The sequence below is a fragment of the Ochotona princeps genome, chromosome 15 (genome assembly GCF_030435755.1).
Source record: "Ochotona princeps isolate mOchPri1 chromosome 15, mOchPri1.hap1, whole genome shotgun sequence".
Taxonomy (NCBI): Eukaryota; Metazoa; Chordata; class Mammalia; order Lagomorpha; family Ochotonidae; genus Ochotona; species Ochotona princeps.
This window is the reverse complement of record NC_080846.1, coordinates 7,481,982-7,500,816: the sequence shown is the minus strand read 5'-3', so window position 1 is coordinate 7,500,816 and position 18,835 is coordinate 7,481,982. Positions and strand designations below refer to the sequence as shown.

Genomic DNA, 18,835 nt, shown 5'->3' with positions numbered 1-18,835 from the left:
TTTCCCAGGCCACAAGCAGGGAGTTGGACGGGAAGTGGAACAGCTGGGACATGAACTGGCGCCCATATGGGATCCTGGCACTTGCTGGTAGAGGATTAACAACTGATTTATTCCAAGAGAGGAGAATGTCCTGTTCTCTGTCTCCAGCTTCTGGGGAGTAGAGGGGGTTCCTCGTGTGGGAATGGGAGAGATGCTGCCCGCGACTTTGGAGGGGTGAGCCCCTCGTCACTGGTGGCATGCAAGTGTCTGCTAAGAGGGAACTCTTGGCCTACAGAGGGGGAAACTCCCAGCCCCAATCACAAGACTGTGACTGTAGGGTCATTTGATATGGAATGCCCAAAGTTGGGGAGCGATGAAAGAAATCCACTAAAGTGAAGACCAGGCTATAAAAAAAGATCTTTATTTCATGTACCAGGATTTTTTTTTTTTTTAAGTTTTCAGCTTTTTAAAATTTTTTCTGTTAACAGTCTGAAAAAAAAAAAAAGGACCCGCCAAGAAAATAAAATGGAGGTTGGTTTCTCGAACCGATTTGAGCTGGACACGAGCATTCGTCCACTCCGGAAACAGGGCCCTTGCATTCCGTCCCAGCTGCTTTCCTCCAGGGCCCCTAGCCCTTACTTGGCCACGCTCGGTGACCACCCCCTCCCCCAACCCCCCCTGCCCTTTCTTCCTGGCAGCCTGGAAGGAACCAGGAGTGCCAGGAAACTGGCACGGCCTCCTTGGGGCCTCACTCTCCCCTCTAGTCCGAGTGTGGAGGCTGGTGGAGCAGCCGGCAAGGCTCGGGTGCTGGAGGGACAGTCCATGCTTGTGCCAGGAGTGAGAAGCCCGTCTTGAGTGAGCACAGGGGCTGTGTCTGGGACCCTCAGCCTCCCCACAGCACTTCTCTGGCTGACTTGCCAGCCTGCAGCTGGAAAAGTGCAAACGCCCTAAACCTTGTGGCCAACCCCCTACCCTCCCTAGAGCCGCTAGAGACAACCAGGGGAGGTAGCAGGTGCCTGGCCTTGTTGGAGTGATGCTTTTGTCCCTCTGGGGGGATACAAGGGGAGATACAAAGGGCGCCCCCAGATTTGACTCTGGGCCTCTCATCCTGGGATTGAACTTTTTCTGTTGAAGCCCTCTTTTTAGCACCAGGGGTGCCTTAACTCTTCCCGGCAAGCATCCGGGGACCCTCTTTTCCACCCAACTCCCCAAGGCAGTGAGAGTACCTGTTGGCCCATCTTGGATGCCTCCCTCCCTCTCAGGGACTGGGGCTATGGCAGCACAGAAAGGAGATGCAAAATGAACGGGGGGTTTGGGGACCTCTGCCACCTCCTTTCTTGGGAGGGCAGCATACGTTGGCTCACGGGTTGTATTTTTGCTTCGACACTGAATGTGGGGGCAGGGTATGGGGAGCACAGTGAGGAGGCATACAGTGTGTGTGTGTGTGTGTGTGTGTGTGTGTGTGGCTGATGGACAAGGTGAACTGTTGGTGTCTGGGGCCTGGGTGGCAGCTGTCCGGTCCTCCCTGGTGTCTTCCACTGGGTAGGTGGCTGATCTGAAAAGTCACCAACATCTAGAATGAAAATGAGCCTTGGGAGCTCATTGGGTTAGCCCACAGTGGGGGGTCAGGGTAGGGGGGAAGGCTGAGACCACATAGCAAGGAGTTCCAGAACACATGTGAGCATGTATGTGTGTGCGTGTGTGTGTGATGTGTGAGACATGGTGAGAGGTATGAGCGTAAAGGCCAAAGTGAAGGAGTTGTGGTTGTGGCCATGGCTTTGGAGGGGTGAGTCTGCTTTCTCTGAGCCGTGCCCCTGACTGTGAATGTGATGGAAGGATTGGGGCCAAGCGCGTGTCCGTATGAGCCATCAACGCGACGGCGCTGGCTTGGGAGGACTGTGGCTGTGTGTGTGAACGGGGTGTGTGGTTTCTGCCCCCCTCAGCAACGGTAGGGCCTTCCTCCGGGCCAGAGACTCCTTGCAAGCTGACTGGGGCCTCGCTCCCCTCTCTACAGCAGCTTTACGCCCAGCTCCGAGCTCTCACTGCATTGTTTCTATTGTTTTAAAATGGATTTGTATATTTGTTTTCTGTTTTGTTCTTTACAAGTTCCCTGCTAAATTTTTTAAGTCCCCCACCCCACCCCATCCCACCTTTTTTTTTTGATTTCACAGTTTAAAGCTGGAAAAGAATTAAAAGAAAAATACTATCTGATTTTCTTGCAAGTAAATCCACTTATTATATATTTACATTTATGTATAGTCTGTGGTTTTTTATTAAAAAAAATCACCACTTGTTTTTCCTTTTTTTTTCTTTTGTAAAAAGAAAACCTTTTTGCAGTGTCATTGTTGGACCCGCCCAGGGCCCCTAGGGGGCGGCAGCGAGTCCCAGGACCCTCCCCAGAAAGGGTCCTGGAGCTCCTTCCCAGGGGACAGGGCGGGCCTATGAGTGGGGGTGGGAGGAGTCCACCATCACCCCAGGGTCACCAGGTGGCCCTGTGGTGAGGGGGGAGGAGAGAGAGTTGCTTTGTAACCCCCTGGAGGGCGGATGTCCCCGAAGGCCCCAAGGATAGGGGCTTAGGGGGACAGTGGCCCCAAGAGGCTTACCCTGAGGATTCCGGGGGGTGTTTGGCCTCCCAGGAAGTCCCCAGCAGCCACCCCCCTCTCCTTCCCTTCCCTCAAGGCCTAGAAAGTCATCACAGTGGCTTAAGGACCATTCAGGACTGGGCACCTGGGGCTGGGCACACCACAAGGGCTTCCCCCTCCAGGCACGTGAGGGACAGACAGGAGAGACCCAAGACTCGGTCACCTGGAGGCCTGCACTGGCCCCTTGAGCTTTCCCAGCATTTCTGGGGCACCCAGGCTTTGTTGGGGGGCAGGGAGGTCGGGCTCCAGGGACCTGGCAGTGACCCCCTGAGGCTCCACCCCGCACTGGGGGTTAAAGGGAACAAGAAAGAAATCTCTCCCGCATTGAAAAATAAAAATAACCAAAAACTCAAGAAAGCAAAGGAAGCCAAGGCTGACCACCGGGAGAACAGCCCCTCGCTCTGCGGCTGTTCCCGTTAGTGTTCCATTTTAATGGTTTTCTTTTTTTTTTCTTAAATGTTAAAATAATGGTACATGGGAAATCATGCATTTTCTTTTAGATTTATTTTCTAGTTTAAATTTTTTATTATCTCTCTCGCTTTTTTTTTTAAAGTTTTTCTTCTCTCTCTATTCCTCCACATTTCCTGTTAGTTTACTTGTTGATTCCTCTTAGCTTTTTTTTTTTGTTTAATTTACGTGTTATGTTTTTCTCTTTTTTTGTGTGTGTCTGTGTTTTTTGTTGTTGTTGTGTGTTGTTGTTGTTGTTGTTGTTTTTTGCTTTGGGAAGGGCTCCCCGCCCCCCAGCCCGCCAGCGCTTCCCCGGGGTCTTTACACGGGGGTGGTCCGGCGGTTGGCTGTGTTGGAGTGAAGCGAGTCTTTGTTCTCCTTCTGAATACAGTTGTGGACCTGGAGGAAGCTGTTGTCCCTGTCGGAGTTGTAGGTGGCGGTGGGCGTGGTGGCGGCCTTCAGGGGGTCCCTGCTGAGGGTGTACATGGAAATCTCCGTGGACGGCAGGGTGTTGAAGCCCTTGATGCCCACGGGCGAGGCGTCCCTGGAGTGGGAGGGCTCGGTGGAGCGCGAGCTGGAGCGGCTGCGGCGCTGGTAGCGGTAGCGGTAGCTGGGGATGCGGGTGATGGCCGAGGCCTGGAGGTAGTCCGTGGCGCGGGCTGTGGCCCGCAGCTGTTTGTGCCGGTCGATAAACATGTGCACGGCCAGCACCCCGACCATCTCGGCGATGATGAAGGACAGGGCCCCGAAGTAGAAGGACCAGCCGTACGAGTAGCTGTTCTTCTTGGAGTCGCTCTTGGAGGGGTCCCCAGCGTTGGCGGATATGTACACGATGATGCCAATGATGTTGCTCAGCCCTGGTAGGGGGGCAGGTAGGAAGGCAGTGAGGCTCCGGGAGGGTGAGGACGCTGCCGCTCCACCCTCGGAGGGGCCTCAAGACAGATAGTTGCTGTGGTCTTCCAACCACTCAGGACTTGGCCCACGGGGAGACAGAAGTGGAGAGGGGCTGAGCCAGCGGCTCAGGTGTGTGTCTGAACCTAAAGCCTTGGTAAGCTGGCCTGGGGAGTTCTGGGATCTAGCAAAGCCGGGGTGGGGGTTTGAGGGGATGAGGTGGAATGGGGGGGATGACAGGCCTGGTACTCGGTCCTTGGGGCCTGTGCATCTTAATGATGGGTGTGGCCAGGGCTCCTTTCATGCCAGTCTCCTGGGTGCCCACGGAGCCTAGAGGGCCAGAGTGACTCAGGATAGTGGCCTGGCCTGCTTGCTCCCATGAGGACACGTTTGGGAGGGCATGATGGAGCTGGGCACTGGGCAGGGGCTGCAGGGAGGGGAGAGGAGGGACAGCTTGGCTGACCCCTCTTTCCTTCTCACCTTTTTTTCTGGCACCAGGAAGGGGTGACAGCAGGTAGCCACATGCCTTGGCATCTGAGAGGGCTGTGAGTTTTCGGGGGGCTCTTTTCCAGGGGCAGCAGGAAGGTGGAAGGAGGGCCAGGGCAGGGGTCTCTGGGGTCACCATGGCAGTGCTGGGGACGGGCACTGCGGCCCCACCAGACACCCCACCAGACACCCCGGAGATGGCTACCTGCGGACACGAAGAAGATGCCGGCACTCAGGATGATGTTGTGTCGCGTCTTGTAGAACTCACTGGCCGCCACGCACAGGCCGCCCATGAAGAGCAGGATCACGCTCAGTATCGGGAAGATGCTCGAGGCCCGCACCGCCCCTGTGGACACGATGAGAGGGTCAGGCTGAGGCAAACAGGTGACTGTGAGCCTGCGTGCTGTCCCAGAGCAGCCACGGAACAGGGGAGGAAGCCAGCCACTCCTCACCGGGCACTAGGGATCAGTAGGACTCAGCCACCCCCAGCCTCGGCAAACTTCCCAACACTGGAATGCCTTTCCTGCTGTCACTCAGCAAGCTCCTATCCATCTGTCAGGACCCCACCACAAAGTCCCCTCCTCCGTGAAGCCTCCCTACTGCCTTTGGTGAGCATATTAGCACCCTCTACAGGACTTTGTGGGGCACTGTGGAGAGACAACTGCACTACAGTGGTTAGGTGTGGCAATGTGGACTTAGATTGGAATCTGCAAGCTGGGTAAGTTTGGGACCATTGGTCTCAGTTTTCTCTTCTGTAAAATGGGGTTGGTAAGAGTCTGCTTCCTGGGGCTGCAGCCAGGGTTAAGTGAGCTGACTCAGGTGAGGCTTACCAGGGTAAGTCAGTGGGCACACCGGAAAACAATGTTGTAATAAATATTTGCTTCTACCCTGAGCCACGAGGCCGGGACATGGGCTGTCTTTTTGCTAAGTTTCTCCTCTTTCCCATCCCCAGCACCTTGTTCAGGGCCAAGGACATCACAGGCCCCCAGTCCAAGCTTGTCTGATGGATATATAGCATGCTGTAACGAGAGAGCAAAAACAGCACACAGGAGACAAAACCTCCCTGGGGCAAGCTGAGAGGGAACAGCTGACCGGCAGGACGGGAGACGAGAAGGCCGTTTTATGGGCAGAGGGCGCAGACGTTGCTGGGGCAGGTGGGCAGTGGGGTTGTATCTGAGTGAGGCCGCTGAGGAAGTGTCTGTGCGGAGTGAAGTGTGTCTCTGTGCAAATTCAGACACGAGGAGACCTGAGGGTTCCTGGGGGTGTCACAGGCAGGGCATGAGGCCTGCATTCTCTGGTGCCTGTTTTGGCTGCAGAAGGGGCTTCCAAAGAGGTGGCCTTGGGGCCAAGGTCAAGGACTATCTGGGAAGGTGCATGTGGGGTGCACAGGTGCCAGGAGCTCAGCCTTTCCCAGTGCTTGTCCCTGCCACCCATGGATGTGGCCCAGCAGATGGGTGAGAAGGGACGAGCTGGACGGCTTTTCCCTGGATGACTTCCGTGCTGGCTACGGCTCTGTGTCTGCCCCTCCATAGTCCTGCTGTGGAGGTCTTGGGTGTCACCTGAGGGAGGGACCTGAGGGGCAGGGCTCTGTGTCCAGGCAGGCAGCACAGGGCAGAACCCAGCTGCCAATGTGGAAGCAATGGGCCGGAGTCAAGGGCACAGACAGCCAGGACAGCAGGTATTCTTAGTACCTTCTCCCTCCGGGGAAGGATGGGCTGTTCTGCCACTGCAAAGCATTTCTAAGACAGTGTACTGAGCGGCCAGCACACACACACACACACACACATATGCATAGCTAAATGCTGCTGTGATCCTCATCTTTATCACATAGGGCTGGGGAGAGTTTGCCGAAGGTAGTCTGAAAGAGAATCTCTGTAAGCCCCCCACTCTCAGCTCTTGAGTGGACCCTGAAACAGAAGTTTACGTAATAGCGTCATAACAGTGCCACAGGCTGTGTGATTTGCTCCAGTTTAGAGATGAGAAAACAGATTCGGAGAGCTGAGATCATGATCCCAAAGCCACCCAACTGGTAAGGATCGGAATCAGATGAGCACTTGTACTTCCTCTTTGGGAAGGGGGCTTCAGGGCCTTAGGGCCTGGCTGTGCTCCTCCCTGGCTGTGTGGCTAAGGCAGGTCCCTGACCCTCTCTGGTTTTCCTTGGTGTGAGATGGGGTGTGAATTGCCCAATGATTTCTGGAAGCTGTGCCTTCTCTATATGGAGAAGGTTTTCAGCTGGCTCAAGGGGGAATGCCAGCAAGCAAGGAAGAGGGTGCTGTGGCTCTTGGGGTGCAACAGCAGCTGGTCCGATGGGCCAGGTGGAGGGAGGGCCCAGGACTTCCCTGCCCAGCAAGGAGCGGACCCGGGCTGCACTTTTAGAGTGAGCAACCTTGGAGCAGCTTGAGGCTGGGTGTCTGCCACCAGCCTCTCCTGCTGGGAGGCCTGGATGCCAGCCATGCAGCAGCCGTGGAGGAAGCTGGGATGCCAGCTGTGCACACACATGATGCACCTGTGTGTATCTACACCTACACATACATTTCTGTGTGGGTTCACGTGTGGGCAAGGGGAGGGGTTGATGTGTTGTAGTCTGGTGGGAAGGGAGCAGAGCAGCTTCTGGGGTACAGGTACAGTCCCTGGGATGCCCCAAATCACTGCCACCAGCAGGGAAACAGCAGACAGCTTCCGTCCCCCACCCTGGCAGCCTCTCCCAGAAGGGGAGCAGCACACCCAGGGAGGCTGGACTTGGCAGGGTCTCCGGGCCAGGCTGGGAAGGAAGCTGGTTTGAGAGCGGGCCTCTCTGAGGAAAGTGTCCCTTGGCAATGTTACAGACAGCATGGAGGATTTCAGAGCAAGTCACACCTGAGTGTGAACCTGGCTTTGTCACTTACTGACTGTGTGACCCTTGGGCAAGTGGCTTTACCTCACTGGGCTTCAGGAATAATGATGAAAACTGCATGCAGCTCACAGGAACATTGGTAAGGCCTTGGTGCTCCTGCCTTGCTGGGAACTGGTTAGAGATGCAGACTCCCAGGCCCTACCCTGGGTCTCTCAAACGAGAGTCTACATCTTAGTGAGATTCCCGAAACAAGAGTAGCAAGCACATAAAGGTCTGAGAAGCACCAGTGTAAGGATGACACGGGATGCCATCTCTCACCCTGGGAGATCCACAGCTAAAGGCAGCAGTGTATAGGATTTCTCCCAACACCCTCACATTCATTCCAGATACAGTTCCCTCACCATTGGTCCTGACTTCCTGCAGGGTCCAAGACCCATCACGAGGGGCAGAAGGCATCTGGTTTATTCAGTGACCCATGAATGAATACCTGGCCCTTTATCACTGCAAAAACATGCAGCTTTGCCCCTGGGGGCCAGGCCCCATTTTCAGTGCATTACAGGGGAGGGAGCCTCTTTGAGAGAGTGGAGCTGACCCGAATGGACACAGAGAGGCAAGTTAGGTGGGGTGGAGGCAGCTTGATAGGGCAGCGTAGGTCAGGGCTAGTTGAGGATGGAGAGGTTGGATCCCGAGGAGCTGGCAGGTAGGGGGCTTGGGACCACCACAGGAGGGGAGGCAGCTGGGGGTCCTAGTCTTTGGACCCCTGTTCCCATGTGGGGAGAGCCAGAAGAAGCTCCTGGTTTTTGGATTTCACCTGACCCCAACCCTGGCTGTGGCAGCCATTTGAGAGAGTAAAGAAATATGAAAGATCTCTCTCTCTCCTGCTCTCTCTAACTCTGCCTTTCAAATAAATACTTTAAAAAATATCATTTAAAGATAATCCTAGCCTAGTCTACTTTACAGTTTACAGTGATAGACCAGGAAGAAGAATGTGAATCTAGCAGAAATGCAGATTGTTGGCAACCTTTGATGGATTGACAGTTTTCAACTCTAGTAACAGGAAGAATGTCCCAGGCGCTGGGGGTAGGGTTGGGGTGGGTGAAAGAAATGACATCACATTTTGTCCTCTGGAGGGATGTCCCGAGTGGTAGGTTCTGTCTTAACCCTTGTCTGGGCCCAGTCCCACAGACATACCAAGTTGTGATCTCACGCCAAGGGACCCTGGCGCATGGTGCTGTGACATGGCTTTTCCTAATGGTACAGCAGGTGGACAGCAGGACAGAGCTTACAGCAGGAGCCAGGAGACCCGGGCTGTTGGGAATGCTCTACAGTTCAGCATACTTAGGCTTAGGAATTAAGGAGGCTGTGGCAAGTAGGGAGCAGGTGTGAGGCCTCTTCTTGTCTTCTCAAGGTTGGGCACTCTTTTTTTCACAGGGCTGCCCTTGGCAGCCTTATCAGATGCATGGGAATTCCCAGGCTCTGAGTGGCCGACCTGTGTGCTGGCTGGGGTGTCAGGGAAGTCTTTTGTTGTTGAGTGAGTGCTAATCTGGAGGTAGAAGGAAATTCGATTGCCTTCAACCCGACTTTGGACAGATAGGATAAACAAGACCCTGCTAATTACATTACTATGTTTCTATGATCTTTTGTTTTTACAAGACCCTCAGATCTTTGTAATAAGTAATGAGGAATTAGAACAAACCTAGTAAAATTGGTGTCTGGGCGCAGCCTGCTCACTGAGAGTGTGTCAAGTCCCCTGGTTCCCACACAGGAAATTCAAGGCCACGTAATCTGTGGGGCCGAGACACTTTGCACTGGTGCTCGCTCTGCTCAAAGTGCCCTTCCAGGGCAGCTGACTCCCCCCTCCCATCCTGTGACCTTGACCTCTCAGCTCTTTCAACTGGGTATCCTCTGCACTCACTACTGAGCCACATGGAGCACCATGCTAAGCAGCAGCCATGGTTGATGCTTACTGAGCAGTGTGAACCACAGCCTCATTCTAGCTCATTTAGTCCATATTACAGCCCTGAAGGGATGACCATGACCTTCACCCCCAGGCCGAGAAGCCTTTCCGAAAGAAGCAGAGCTGTGTTGGAGTCTGGGAGCTGACTCTGGAGTCCTCATGCTCTCATGGGACTCCTGTTTTCACATTTTCATCTTCCCACCAAGTAACCCTTGCTCCGTTCTCGCGTCCGGCTGCCTCCTGCTGCCCCCGGGACCTCTCCAATTGCCTGTTCTTGTTGCTGGGGGGTCAGAGGATATCAGGTGTGGTCTGGTGCATGGGGAGGGAGGAGGCCTGGTTCACCACCCTCCTTCCCTTCCCCTCTGTCCACTCTGACCTTGCGGTGGGACCAGTGGGACTGGTGACAGCCACACTGAGGCTGTGTGTGTGCACCTGTGTGCTGTGGGCACCATCCTCCTCTACTGCGTCCCTGGAGACTGGGGGTAGGAACAGCAGCCAGCCCAAGAGTCCCCACCTGTAGCTGCCACCTGGGCTCTGAGAGCTGGATGGAAGGCCCTCTCCCACCCTAGGATGGAGGAGTGGCCGCTGTACAGGGGATGTGGGACTCTGACGCACAGTAGATGTGGGACAACGTGGGACTGTGGGAGGGCACGGCAAAGTTCTGAATCCTCTCTCCCCTCCAAACCACGCTGGAAACCGTTGGGACAGGCAACTGCACACTCCTGGACACAATGTGCAGGGACCCACATATAGGCAACCAGCACATTCAGATACAGGGATATGTGGCTATGGGAAAACAACCCTGTGAGCATGACTGTAGACATGCTGACACATGCCCACGTGACACGCTCTGAGGTGATGACTTTGGGCATGGACACAGACACACTGGTGTGGACACATGCCAATAGGAACCCACATGTGCCAACATGTATGGACACTGGCTGAAATTCATACGAGGTCACCCCCAGTCTCCTCCATCTCCATCCTTCACCTGTTCCTTGGTAAGAGGGAATAGACACATCCATTAGGCCTTGGACCCATCCCCAGTGGGAAGAGGTTTCAGCACCGCACTGGCCACACCCCCAAGGGATCCAGAGGCTGTCTTGGCTGTTTCTTTCCCTCAGTCCTCAGGGGGCCTCTGGACTCTGGTTCAAGAGAGGCTGTGGGGAGTGAGTGCTCACTCACTCACTCATTCACTCAGTCATACATTCACTCATTATTTATTCATTCATTCACCCATTCATCCACTGATTTATTCATTCATTCATTCAATCAGTCATTTACTCACTCACTGGTCAGATGCCATGGGGTGGCTCCGTCAGCTTCTGGCTTGGGAGAATAAACCCTGGATGCCCGACCAGAGTGCCCTTCTGGCATCTCCTCTTCTCCCTCTTGGCCCTACATGCTGGGTTGAGCTGTGATGCCAGGTGAACAGGTGTCACCCTTCACTGACCATGCCTCCCCTCCTGGGGCCTCCTCGCCTAAACCTCTGTGTCCAAGACTTGGTGTCTGGGCCTCTCCTAGGTGGGTGCACAGAGCTCCATGACTGGAAATACCTGTCCTCCCTCTGCTCACTCCTCTGCTGGGCACCCTAGTCCCCAGGGCTGCTACTGGATCCTGCCCCATGTCCTGGCCAGCACATGGGTTCCCTTGAGGCCCCAGGTCCCATCCCATACTGACACCATAATCCACCCAGTACTGACAGTGGTGGTTAGCCCTGGGTGTGTGCTTGTTCAGTCTCTTCTAAGTGGATCCCTTGAGTCTGAGAATCAGTTCTGGTGCCACCTTCTCTAGGAGCCCTTCTGGAATGATTTCTGTCATTCTGGCTCAGGGGGCAAGCAGTCCCCTGGGTGTGGACCCCCATGCCTCCTTCTATCTCTATGAAATATCAGGTTCCTGGTTTTGTCTCTACATGCTAGCCCTCAGGCACAGAACCTGTTTCTGTCTCTCTCAAAGCCTCTCACGTAGCTGGTGAACTTTGCAAATAAGGTAGGCTTGACATACCCTAACCATTGGTGGAGGCTCTGCCCACCTCAGTGAAGCCCCACGGGCCTATGGGAGAAGCTCCACCCCCACCCTGTTTCTCTGCAAGCTTGCCTGGCCCATACTGGCTTCCATGGCCCTTGATCATGACTCACTAACCACTTGCGGAGAGGACAATGCACTTGATGGGGCACTAGCTCCCTGCCAGATCCTGAGCTTGGTGCCTGTGGTATCCACATGAGTGGGCAAAACCTCAGGATCTAGTGAGTATGCGAGTGTGTACTGATGACAGCTAAGTGTGGTGAAGGCTGGGAAGTGGCGGAGGCCCCCAAGGCAGCTACCAACCCAGATAAAGGAGGGTAGGGTAGGGAGCAGGGCTCAGAGATCCTTCTAGAAAGACAACTTCTATCTTCTGGTTTCTCTCACCGGCCAGGACAGAGCCTACTAGAGAAGGAGAGGAGTGCATGTCTTCCAGGCGCAGAGCTCGGGCGCTGCTGTCCATTCAGGCTGGGCACGACCCGCAGCTGGCTCAGCACACGGCCAAATTCAGACCACTGCTGCCGTCTGAGGACAGTGGAGCTGCCCTGGAGCCACCACATTCCCCTGCGGATGGTGGCTGTGTTCATGCAGGGATGAGTGGAGGGAGATAGGCCACAAAGTCTCAGGGTCTAGTTCTGTCCAGAAGAACTAAATGAATCCCCGGATTAAGTTGACTCGAAGCTGGCCCTCTGATCCCTGCTGCATCCCTTGGGTCTAGCCAGTTCTCTAACCCACTCAGCCACCAGCTTCTCCTTGGGGATCAGGGGCCGTGCTGTGTCCTACCTTGGCAACCTCTGACACTGGTGCTGGACACACACATGGCCAGACATCTGGCCAGTACCCAACCCACGGTTCCTGCACTGCCAGGCATCTGCAACTGTAAGATCAGGGTTGGTGAGAGCCCTTACAGGAATCGACACCCTGCCTTTAAGAGCTATGTTCCCAGGGCCTTCCTAAAAAAAAAATACTAAGTCTACAAATCACCTCCTGATCCCTTCTCTGCCTTCCTAGTTGCCTGGCCACCCTTGTTCACATTGTGTGGGCCTCTCTGTGGCTGAGCCTCTGAAAGCTGGCTGAGATGGCCTGAGCTGTATTACAAAGCGGCTTGTAGATTGTTCATCTCTCCTCCCCTCCCCAACCTTGCTATGTGGAAAGGGGAGGACAGACAGAAGGGGGGAGGAGAGACAGGGCAGAGGCAGCGGTGCTGCAGGGAGGAGGGCCAAGCTGGGCTGCAAACCCAGCTGCAGCTGCTGCTGCAGGCTCAGCGGGCCCTGGGCCTTGAACGCTTAAGGGCTCTCTTGGCCCCTCTCTGGGAAATCCCTTCCTCTGGGAGCCGGTAACTGTGTTAGTTTTTGCTGATGCTTGAGAAATTTCCCTGGGGCCTAAAAATGCTCCCACTTGACAGGCAGGTGGCTCAGGCAGATTTAAGATGGCAGTGGTGGCCCCTGGGGTTAGCTTCCCCTGGACTAGTTTCCCCCAGCTCCATCCCCGCCCAGCGGCCAGCGGAAGGTCCTCCTCCGCAGTGTCTCCTGGCCTTGTTGATATGCATATTACTCAAGAAATATTGATTATGTGCCGAGGCGGCTGCTGATGGTGGGAACAGTGGTCTATGAGATAGGGAAGGTCCCTGCTGGTCATCTACAAAGCATGATCTTGTGTTGTGCTCTGGAAACCTGTTTAGCAGGTAGGGAGGGCTTCCTGAAGAAGGTGATATTTCAGTTAAGATGAATGACAGTTTGTCAGGCAAGGAAAGGGAGGAAGAGTGCTTCAGGCCGTGGGTGAGGGTAGGGGTGGGCACGGCATGCAGAAAAAAACAGCATGCCCCCATGGAAGCATGTTGCTGCCTTCTGCTGTGACAGTGCCCTCTGGGTCTGCCTGGTCCTTGGCTCTCAGGAAGGCAGGAGAGGGGTTAGATGAAAACCTGTGGCACACTCACGGAGGAAATATTCGGCCGTGTCAGCTTCGTAATCCGCATCCTCAGGAAAGTGGTCGATTTGCTTGCATAGGCCTTTGAAGTTCCCTGCAAGGCAAGGGTAGAGGGGGCGCATGAGACCTCAGTGTACCTGCTTCTCTCTGCTTCTCAGTACTCTTTGGACTTTTGCCTGGTGGGGGGGACCTCCCCCTGTCAGTTTCCCAGCACTGCAGAGAGGTTCCGGTAAACCCTGCCTCTGTCCCCTCCCTTGCCTGACCCGGGCTGGAGCTTGGCTATGGTTTGATTCTGGGTCGGGGATGACATCGTTAAGGGTGCTGCACCATGAACATCTGCCTGCCTGGATGTCTGGCATGCCTAGGAGTCATGGTGCATTTTGAAGGTGAGAAAACAGCCGTGGTTTATCCCTGGAGGCAGAGCCAGGACTGTTGCCAGGAACCCCTTCCATGCCTGCCACTGGGGCTGCATGCTTTCCATGTGCAGCTGCTGCTAGTGTGCACCTCTGAGCCCTTGACAGCTCTGACTTGGATTATCCTGAAGGCAAGAGATGGGCATGGGGCCCTGGGTCCGATCCTGGAGTCAAATTCTGGCTTTGTTAGGTCTGACCTCAGGCTTGTAGGAGGTATCCTATCACCCCCACTGTATGGATGACTAAACTGAGGCTCGCAGAGGCCAAATGATCTGAATAAGGGTTTGTGGTAGGAAATTGATGGCATCAGGGTCTAGACTGAGGCCACTCTGGACGTTTCCTGGTGATGGATGCGCAGCCCCGCCTTACCACCCGACTCCATCAGGCACAGTGCTCCACTCTGAGCAAACGCACGGACCATGGAGCGCAGCCTTCCTGGAAACCAATGAATGGAACAAAGCGTGCAGCCACCCAGTCCACTGTCATAGCCCCCGGCCCCAGCTGCAGGCACAAATGGCGCCTGTGGTTTAGAAAAGTAATCAAACCTCGGGGCAATGACAGAGGGCAGGAGGGACGTGGGCCCTGCAGCCTGGGTTCCGCTCAGCTTCCCTGAGCTGGTAGCTTCCTCTGCTGAAAGTGGAGAGAATAAGAATTCTTCCCACGAGGATTGTCAGGGAAATGCACCGAGTTAACACGGTGTGAGGACTGCAGCCTGGTGCTCAGGGGTCATGACGTAGGGGAGGCATGAACTTGGACGTGTTCAACCCCCAACACTGGCATTCTTTTTTTTTTTTAAGATTTATTTATTATTTTTATTGCAAAGTCAGTGATACAGAGAGGATGAGAGACAGAGAGGAAGATCTTCCATCCACTGACTCACTCCCCAAGTGGCCACAGTGACGGGAGCTGTGCCAATGCAAAGCCAGCAGCCCGGAGCCTCTTCCAGGTCTCCCACGTGGGTGCAGGATTCCAAGGCTTTAGGCTGTCCTTGACTGCTTTCCCAGGCCACAAGCAGGGAGCTGGATGGGAAGCAAGGCTGCCAGGATTAGAACTGGTGCCCATAAAGGATCCTGGCATGTTCAAGGCAAGGACTTTAGCCACTAGGCTGCCACGACACTGGCAACCTTTGCGCCTCATTGCTGCAGGCCTCTGTCCCTGCTGTGATGTATCTGTCCACACGGTACTGAGAGTCTGCTTCTCATGATGGAGCAGTAGGTTTGGTGATGGATGATGGATACCTTGGAGACATCTCAAGGCATTCTTACTTGGATCAATTAGCTGGCCTTGTCAATATGCACATGGCCTACCATGTACAGTTCATGGGAAAACAGAACAAAGAAGTATATTTTGGTTCAAAAAATGTTAAAATCCACGCATATTTTTTTTTTTCATGATGTGCATTTCCTGTGAACTCTTGGAAGATATTGGGTACAAATGTACACACTGCCCAGTTGCTCTGATGAGGCCACCTGTGGCGGTGAAGCCCTGGTCCCCATTCACACATTCACCAACTTTCTTGATTTTGTGAGAAAAACAATTCCCAGAGTACCAGGGAAGCCTTGGAGGGTCTCTTAACCTGGACACACTGGGGATGGTCCCTACTATGCTGTTTGAACTCTCCCTCTGCTGGCCCCTGTGCCCTACTCTCTCCCCATTTCTCTCCTTTTACCCACCCCCTGTGGCCCTGAGGACAGCTCCCCCCCAAGCCCGCCTGTGTCTGGGGACATTCCCAGGTGCCCTGCTCCCCTCCTGGTGAGTGACTCACTCTGCCCATCCTGCCACACATCATGCTCTGCACTCATACCAGCTACTAAGAGCGGAAGAAACCCTCCCTATTGTTCTCATCACAAATCAGCACCTTTGAAAAGCACTTTCACTTCCTTCCAGTCCATTCTGACAATTGTTTCGTCAGCACCTGTTCTCAGGACTGGGCCTTGGGCAGATGCTCACGTGGTGATGTCCCAGGGGCCCCTCATGAGTTGAAGCACTTGCGACACCTGTAGTTCCCAGCACAGGGCTTGGTACAGAAGGAGGCCTTGGGGAATGACAGGAGCGTGGTACTGTCTTTTGAGGCCCAATCTGGGGCGCCAGCTGCCTGTTGATCATCTCCTGGGAGCTGTGGCCAAGGCACTGTTGGCTCAGCAGGTTGTACTCTAGCTTAATCCTGATGACTTGGAGGCCCTGGATTCAGCAAATGCCTGTCCAAGGCTCCCTGTAGGCCAGCCCAAGTCCAGGCAAGGTGGCCAATGGTGTCGCTCCATTGTGATGTCCTGCTTGGGTCAGTTGTTCAGTGTCTCTCCATCTGCAGCAGTGCCCACACCCAAGCGACTGTCACTGTTCCTCTAGATAACTGCGTGACTTTCCCACCTGTCACTTTGCACCCACTCCCATCCTTCCCTACACGGTAATTGCACAGATCTAATCACGGCACCTCCACCTTAAAGCACTTTCATGTGCTTTGGGGTTGGTACAGGCAGGGCGTGCCCTTTAGAGGGGAAGCAGGAAGAAAGAAAGGTGTTTATAAAGACACATCCCAGGTTCCAAGCTGGGAAAAGGGGAAGTGAGAACCTGAGGGGACCCAAGAGGCATGGCACACATTCACACATGTGTACGCCGGGAGTGTGTGAGCGTGCATGTGTGAGTGCATGTGCAAGCACATGTGGGGGCTTGTCCATGCAGTGGGAACCTTGTGGAGGGGCTCAAAGAACTGTCAGAGCCGGGGCATCTTGGGGTGGGGACATGGTGTTTGGAGAAGATGCAGTAGACAGAGTGTGGAGGGGGCATGGTTTTTGGTGAATCCAAGGTCAGGGGTTAAGACCCTGAACTTGGGTATTTCATGCCAGATGGAGGTGAGGTGATACCCAAAGAAAGTCACAGAAATGAATGAATGAGACAAAGAGATACACTCACTCTGGTTTTCTCTATATGTGTGTTACGACTTCCCATCCTCTTAAATGCCCAAATGTAAATGACTGACCTGGGATTCCAAGCAGCCCCCCATGGTCCATTGGTCAGTGTTCAGAAAAAACTGGTACTATCTTTGGATGGAAAGGTTGTCACGAGCCAAATCAGGACCGGCTGTGTTCAGGGAACTACACGGAGACTCCTGCTGGAGGAGGTGTCACTTTTGCCCTGCCAGGAGGACTGTTGCCCAAGGGGCTGACCTCTCCCTAGAGGCCAGCCAGGAATGGGGAGGAGGGCAGAGACCTCAGCCATGATGAAGGTCCTGCTGCTTTTGCCCCTGCAGAGCCAGGTGCACCAGGGCCGGATCTAACCTTGGGCAGAGGGAGAGGTGATGGAAGTCCTAGCCTAGCCCCTCCTTTCTGCTCATCATAAGCCAGGAGCCACCTGTATCCCCAACCCTCTCCCTGTACCTGGGACAGTGTTGCAGTGCTTAACCACTGCGAGTCAGCACCTGAACATGTTGGCTGCATTCAAGATGGTGAGAAGGAGGGGTCGAGGGCAGAAGTAGGGGGCTGCCTGCCTGGCTGTGTACTCCTTGGGGAGAGTTCCAGCAGTAGTTCTGGGGTGGAGGCAACAGTGTGAGATGGTTCAATGGAGAGGGCTATTTTGAAATTCTTACACCTGAGAGGCAGGAGCACACTGCTGACTGTGGGTCACAAATTTGACAGGGCCCAGGGCTAGGACTTGGGGAGTGGGAGATGGGGTGAGGATGAGAGAAGACCCAGGGCCCTCTGAGGCTGATTGTGACAGGCTAGGAAAGGCATGGGGTCTCCAGGGGCCCAGGAGGCAGGCTGACTGAGGGCTGCCGGTGCTGGGGCTCAGCAGGGCACTGGGATGCACTGGAGGCACCTGATCACTGCCGGTGAACTTGGCTTTGAAGGCCAGTGGGGGAGGCATGGCCTTGTGGCAGCTGGTGGACAACGCTGTGGTCCAGATGCCAGCTCAGAGCCCCATGGGACAGTGCTGGCTCCAGGCTTAGATGGACATGGTGTCCGTCTCCGTCTCTGGTCGGCTCTCCTGTCAGTTGGCATTTTCTGGGGCAGGATCTCTCCTGCGGTGTGGGACCTGAAGGCTGGTGGGGGGCAGGGAGGAGGTAAGAGTAACCCTCTCGTGCCCTCTGCCCTTCCAGGGGACACGGATGGAAGGGGATGTCCAGAGCACAGTGTCTCCCTGGCTGTGTGAGACGGGGCTTTGACACTTGTGCGAGGAAGGGAGTGAGCAGGGAAGCTTGTTTTGGCGCACACGTTCTCAGGAAGAGAGCTGCCCGGCAAGGGCAAGGAAAGGGTGGGCTTTTGCCCTCAACTCAACCTTGGAGTGCCCAGTGTGATGCTCAGCACTGGCTCCTGATTTCAGCTTCCTGCCCATGCACTCTGGGAAGCAGCTGGTGATGGCTTCAGTACTTGGGTCTCCTGGATTTGCCACCCCCCCCAGCCCATCCCTGGCTGTGGCTGTTGCTGACATTTGGGGAGTGAATTAGAAGACGGGAGTGCTCTTTTTCACACAGTTTCTCTGCCTCTTCAAATAAAGAAATAAAATATTTTAAACATTTCGTGAGAAGTGTCTGTCACGGAAAAAAAAATCTAAGCATAAATTTCAATTTTTTTTCCCACCAAAACAAACACAACTTTTGTTTCCATTTCCTCCACGCAAACGTTTGGAAGTGCCCTTGTGTCAGGAGGGTACAAAGCCTTCTGGGAGCACAGGTGTCTCTTGCTGTGTGTCAGAACAACTATGCACCTGCTGAGGACACAGGAAAAACATTGTTTCTGTCCTCTTGGCTGTCTGAGGTGGGAATGGACACATGGCATGGCAGGTGCCCCTTGGGACAGAGGGGAGCACAGAGTCTGCCTGGGTATGTGAGCATGTGGGTGTAGACACGGTAGAGGAGGAGTCAGCCAGGTGAAGCAGGAAGGGGGTGTGTGCGCAGGCGTTCTGGGGCAGGCTGAGGACATGGTGTGGGTGAGAAACATTTTCTAGGAAGAGTGATCAGCAAGCAATAGCAGTCTGGATGGGCTGGACACACAGGATGTCAGAGGGGGTCTCCCAGTGTAGAGTTGCGGGGCGAGGGTGGGGTGGTGGCAAGACTTGAGAGGTAGTGTGAGGGTGGCATGGGCCAGATAGAGCTGGCTTGCGTCTGCTCAGGGCGGCCAAACGGGGGTCTCTCTTCCTGACTCATAGTAGGAGTTTGAAATCATCTGGGGTGGGAGAAAGAGTGATGGCTCTGAGGGCTGTGACCAGCATTACAAATAAGATCTCCACTGCCTGTCCGAGAGCC

The 18,835-nt window shown here is 54.6% G+C and overlaps 1 protein-coding gene across 1 annotated transcript; it reads right to left on the bottom strand.

Moving 5' to 3' along the window:
* Positions 1 to 3,320: 3,320 nt before the first annotated feature.
* CACNG2 (calcium voltage-gated channel auxiliary subunit gamma 2) lies at positions 3,321 to 14,017 on the bottom strand. Its single transcript, XM_058673745.1, has 4 exons — positions 13,966 to 14,017; positions 13,194 to 13,277; positions 4,651 to 4,791; positions 3,321 to 3,925 (listed from the first exon to the last, which is right to left on the bottom strand). The coding sequence occupies exons 1-4, from the start codon at positions 14,015 to 14,017 to the stop codon at positions 3,390 to 3,392; spliced, it is 813 nt and encodes a 270-aa protein (XP_058529728.1). The 3' UTR covers positions 3,321 to 3,389.
* Positions 14,018 to 18,835: the final 4,818 nt, after the last annotated feature.

What these genes read in the sequence shown, in the direction of transcription:
- CACNG2 (XM_058673745.1), bottom strand. Translation starts at nt 14,017, where the DNA reads ATGGTCCGTGCGTTTGCTCAGAGTGGAGCACTGTGCCTGATGGAGTCG. An exon ending in GTGCCTGATGGAGTCGGGTG is followed by an intron (nt 13,278 to 13,965) that starts GTAAGGCGGGGC and finishes CTTGCCTTGCAG; the next exon opens with GGAACTTCAAAGGCCTATGC. An exon ending in CATCTTCTTCGTGTCCGCAG is followed by an intron (nt 3,926 to 4,650) that starts GTAGCCATCTCC and finishes CCCCCCTACCAG; the next exon opens with GGCTGAGCAACATCATTGGC.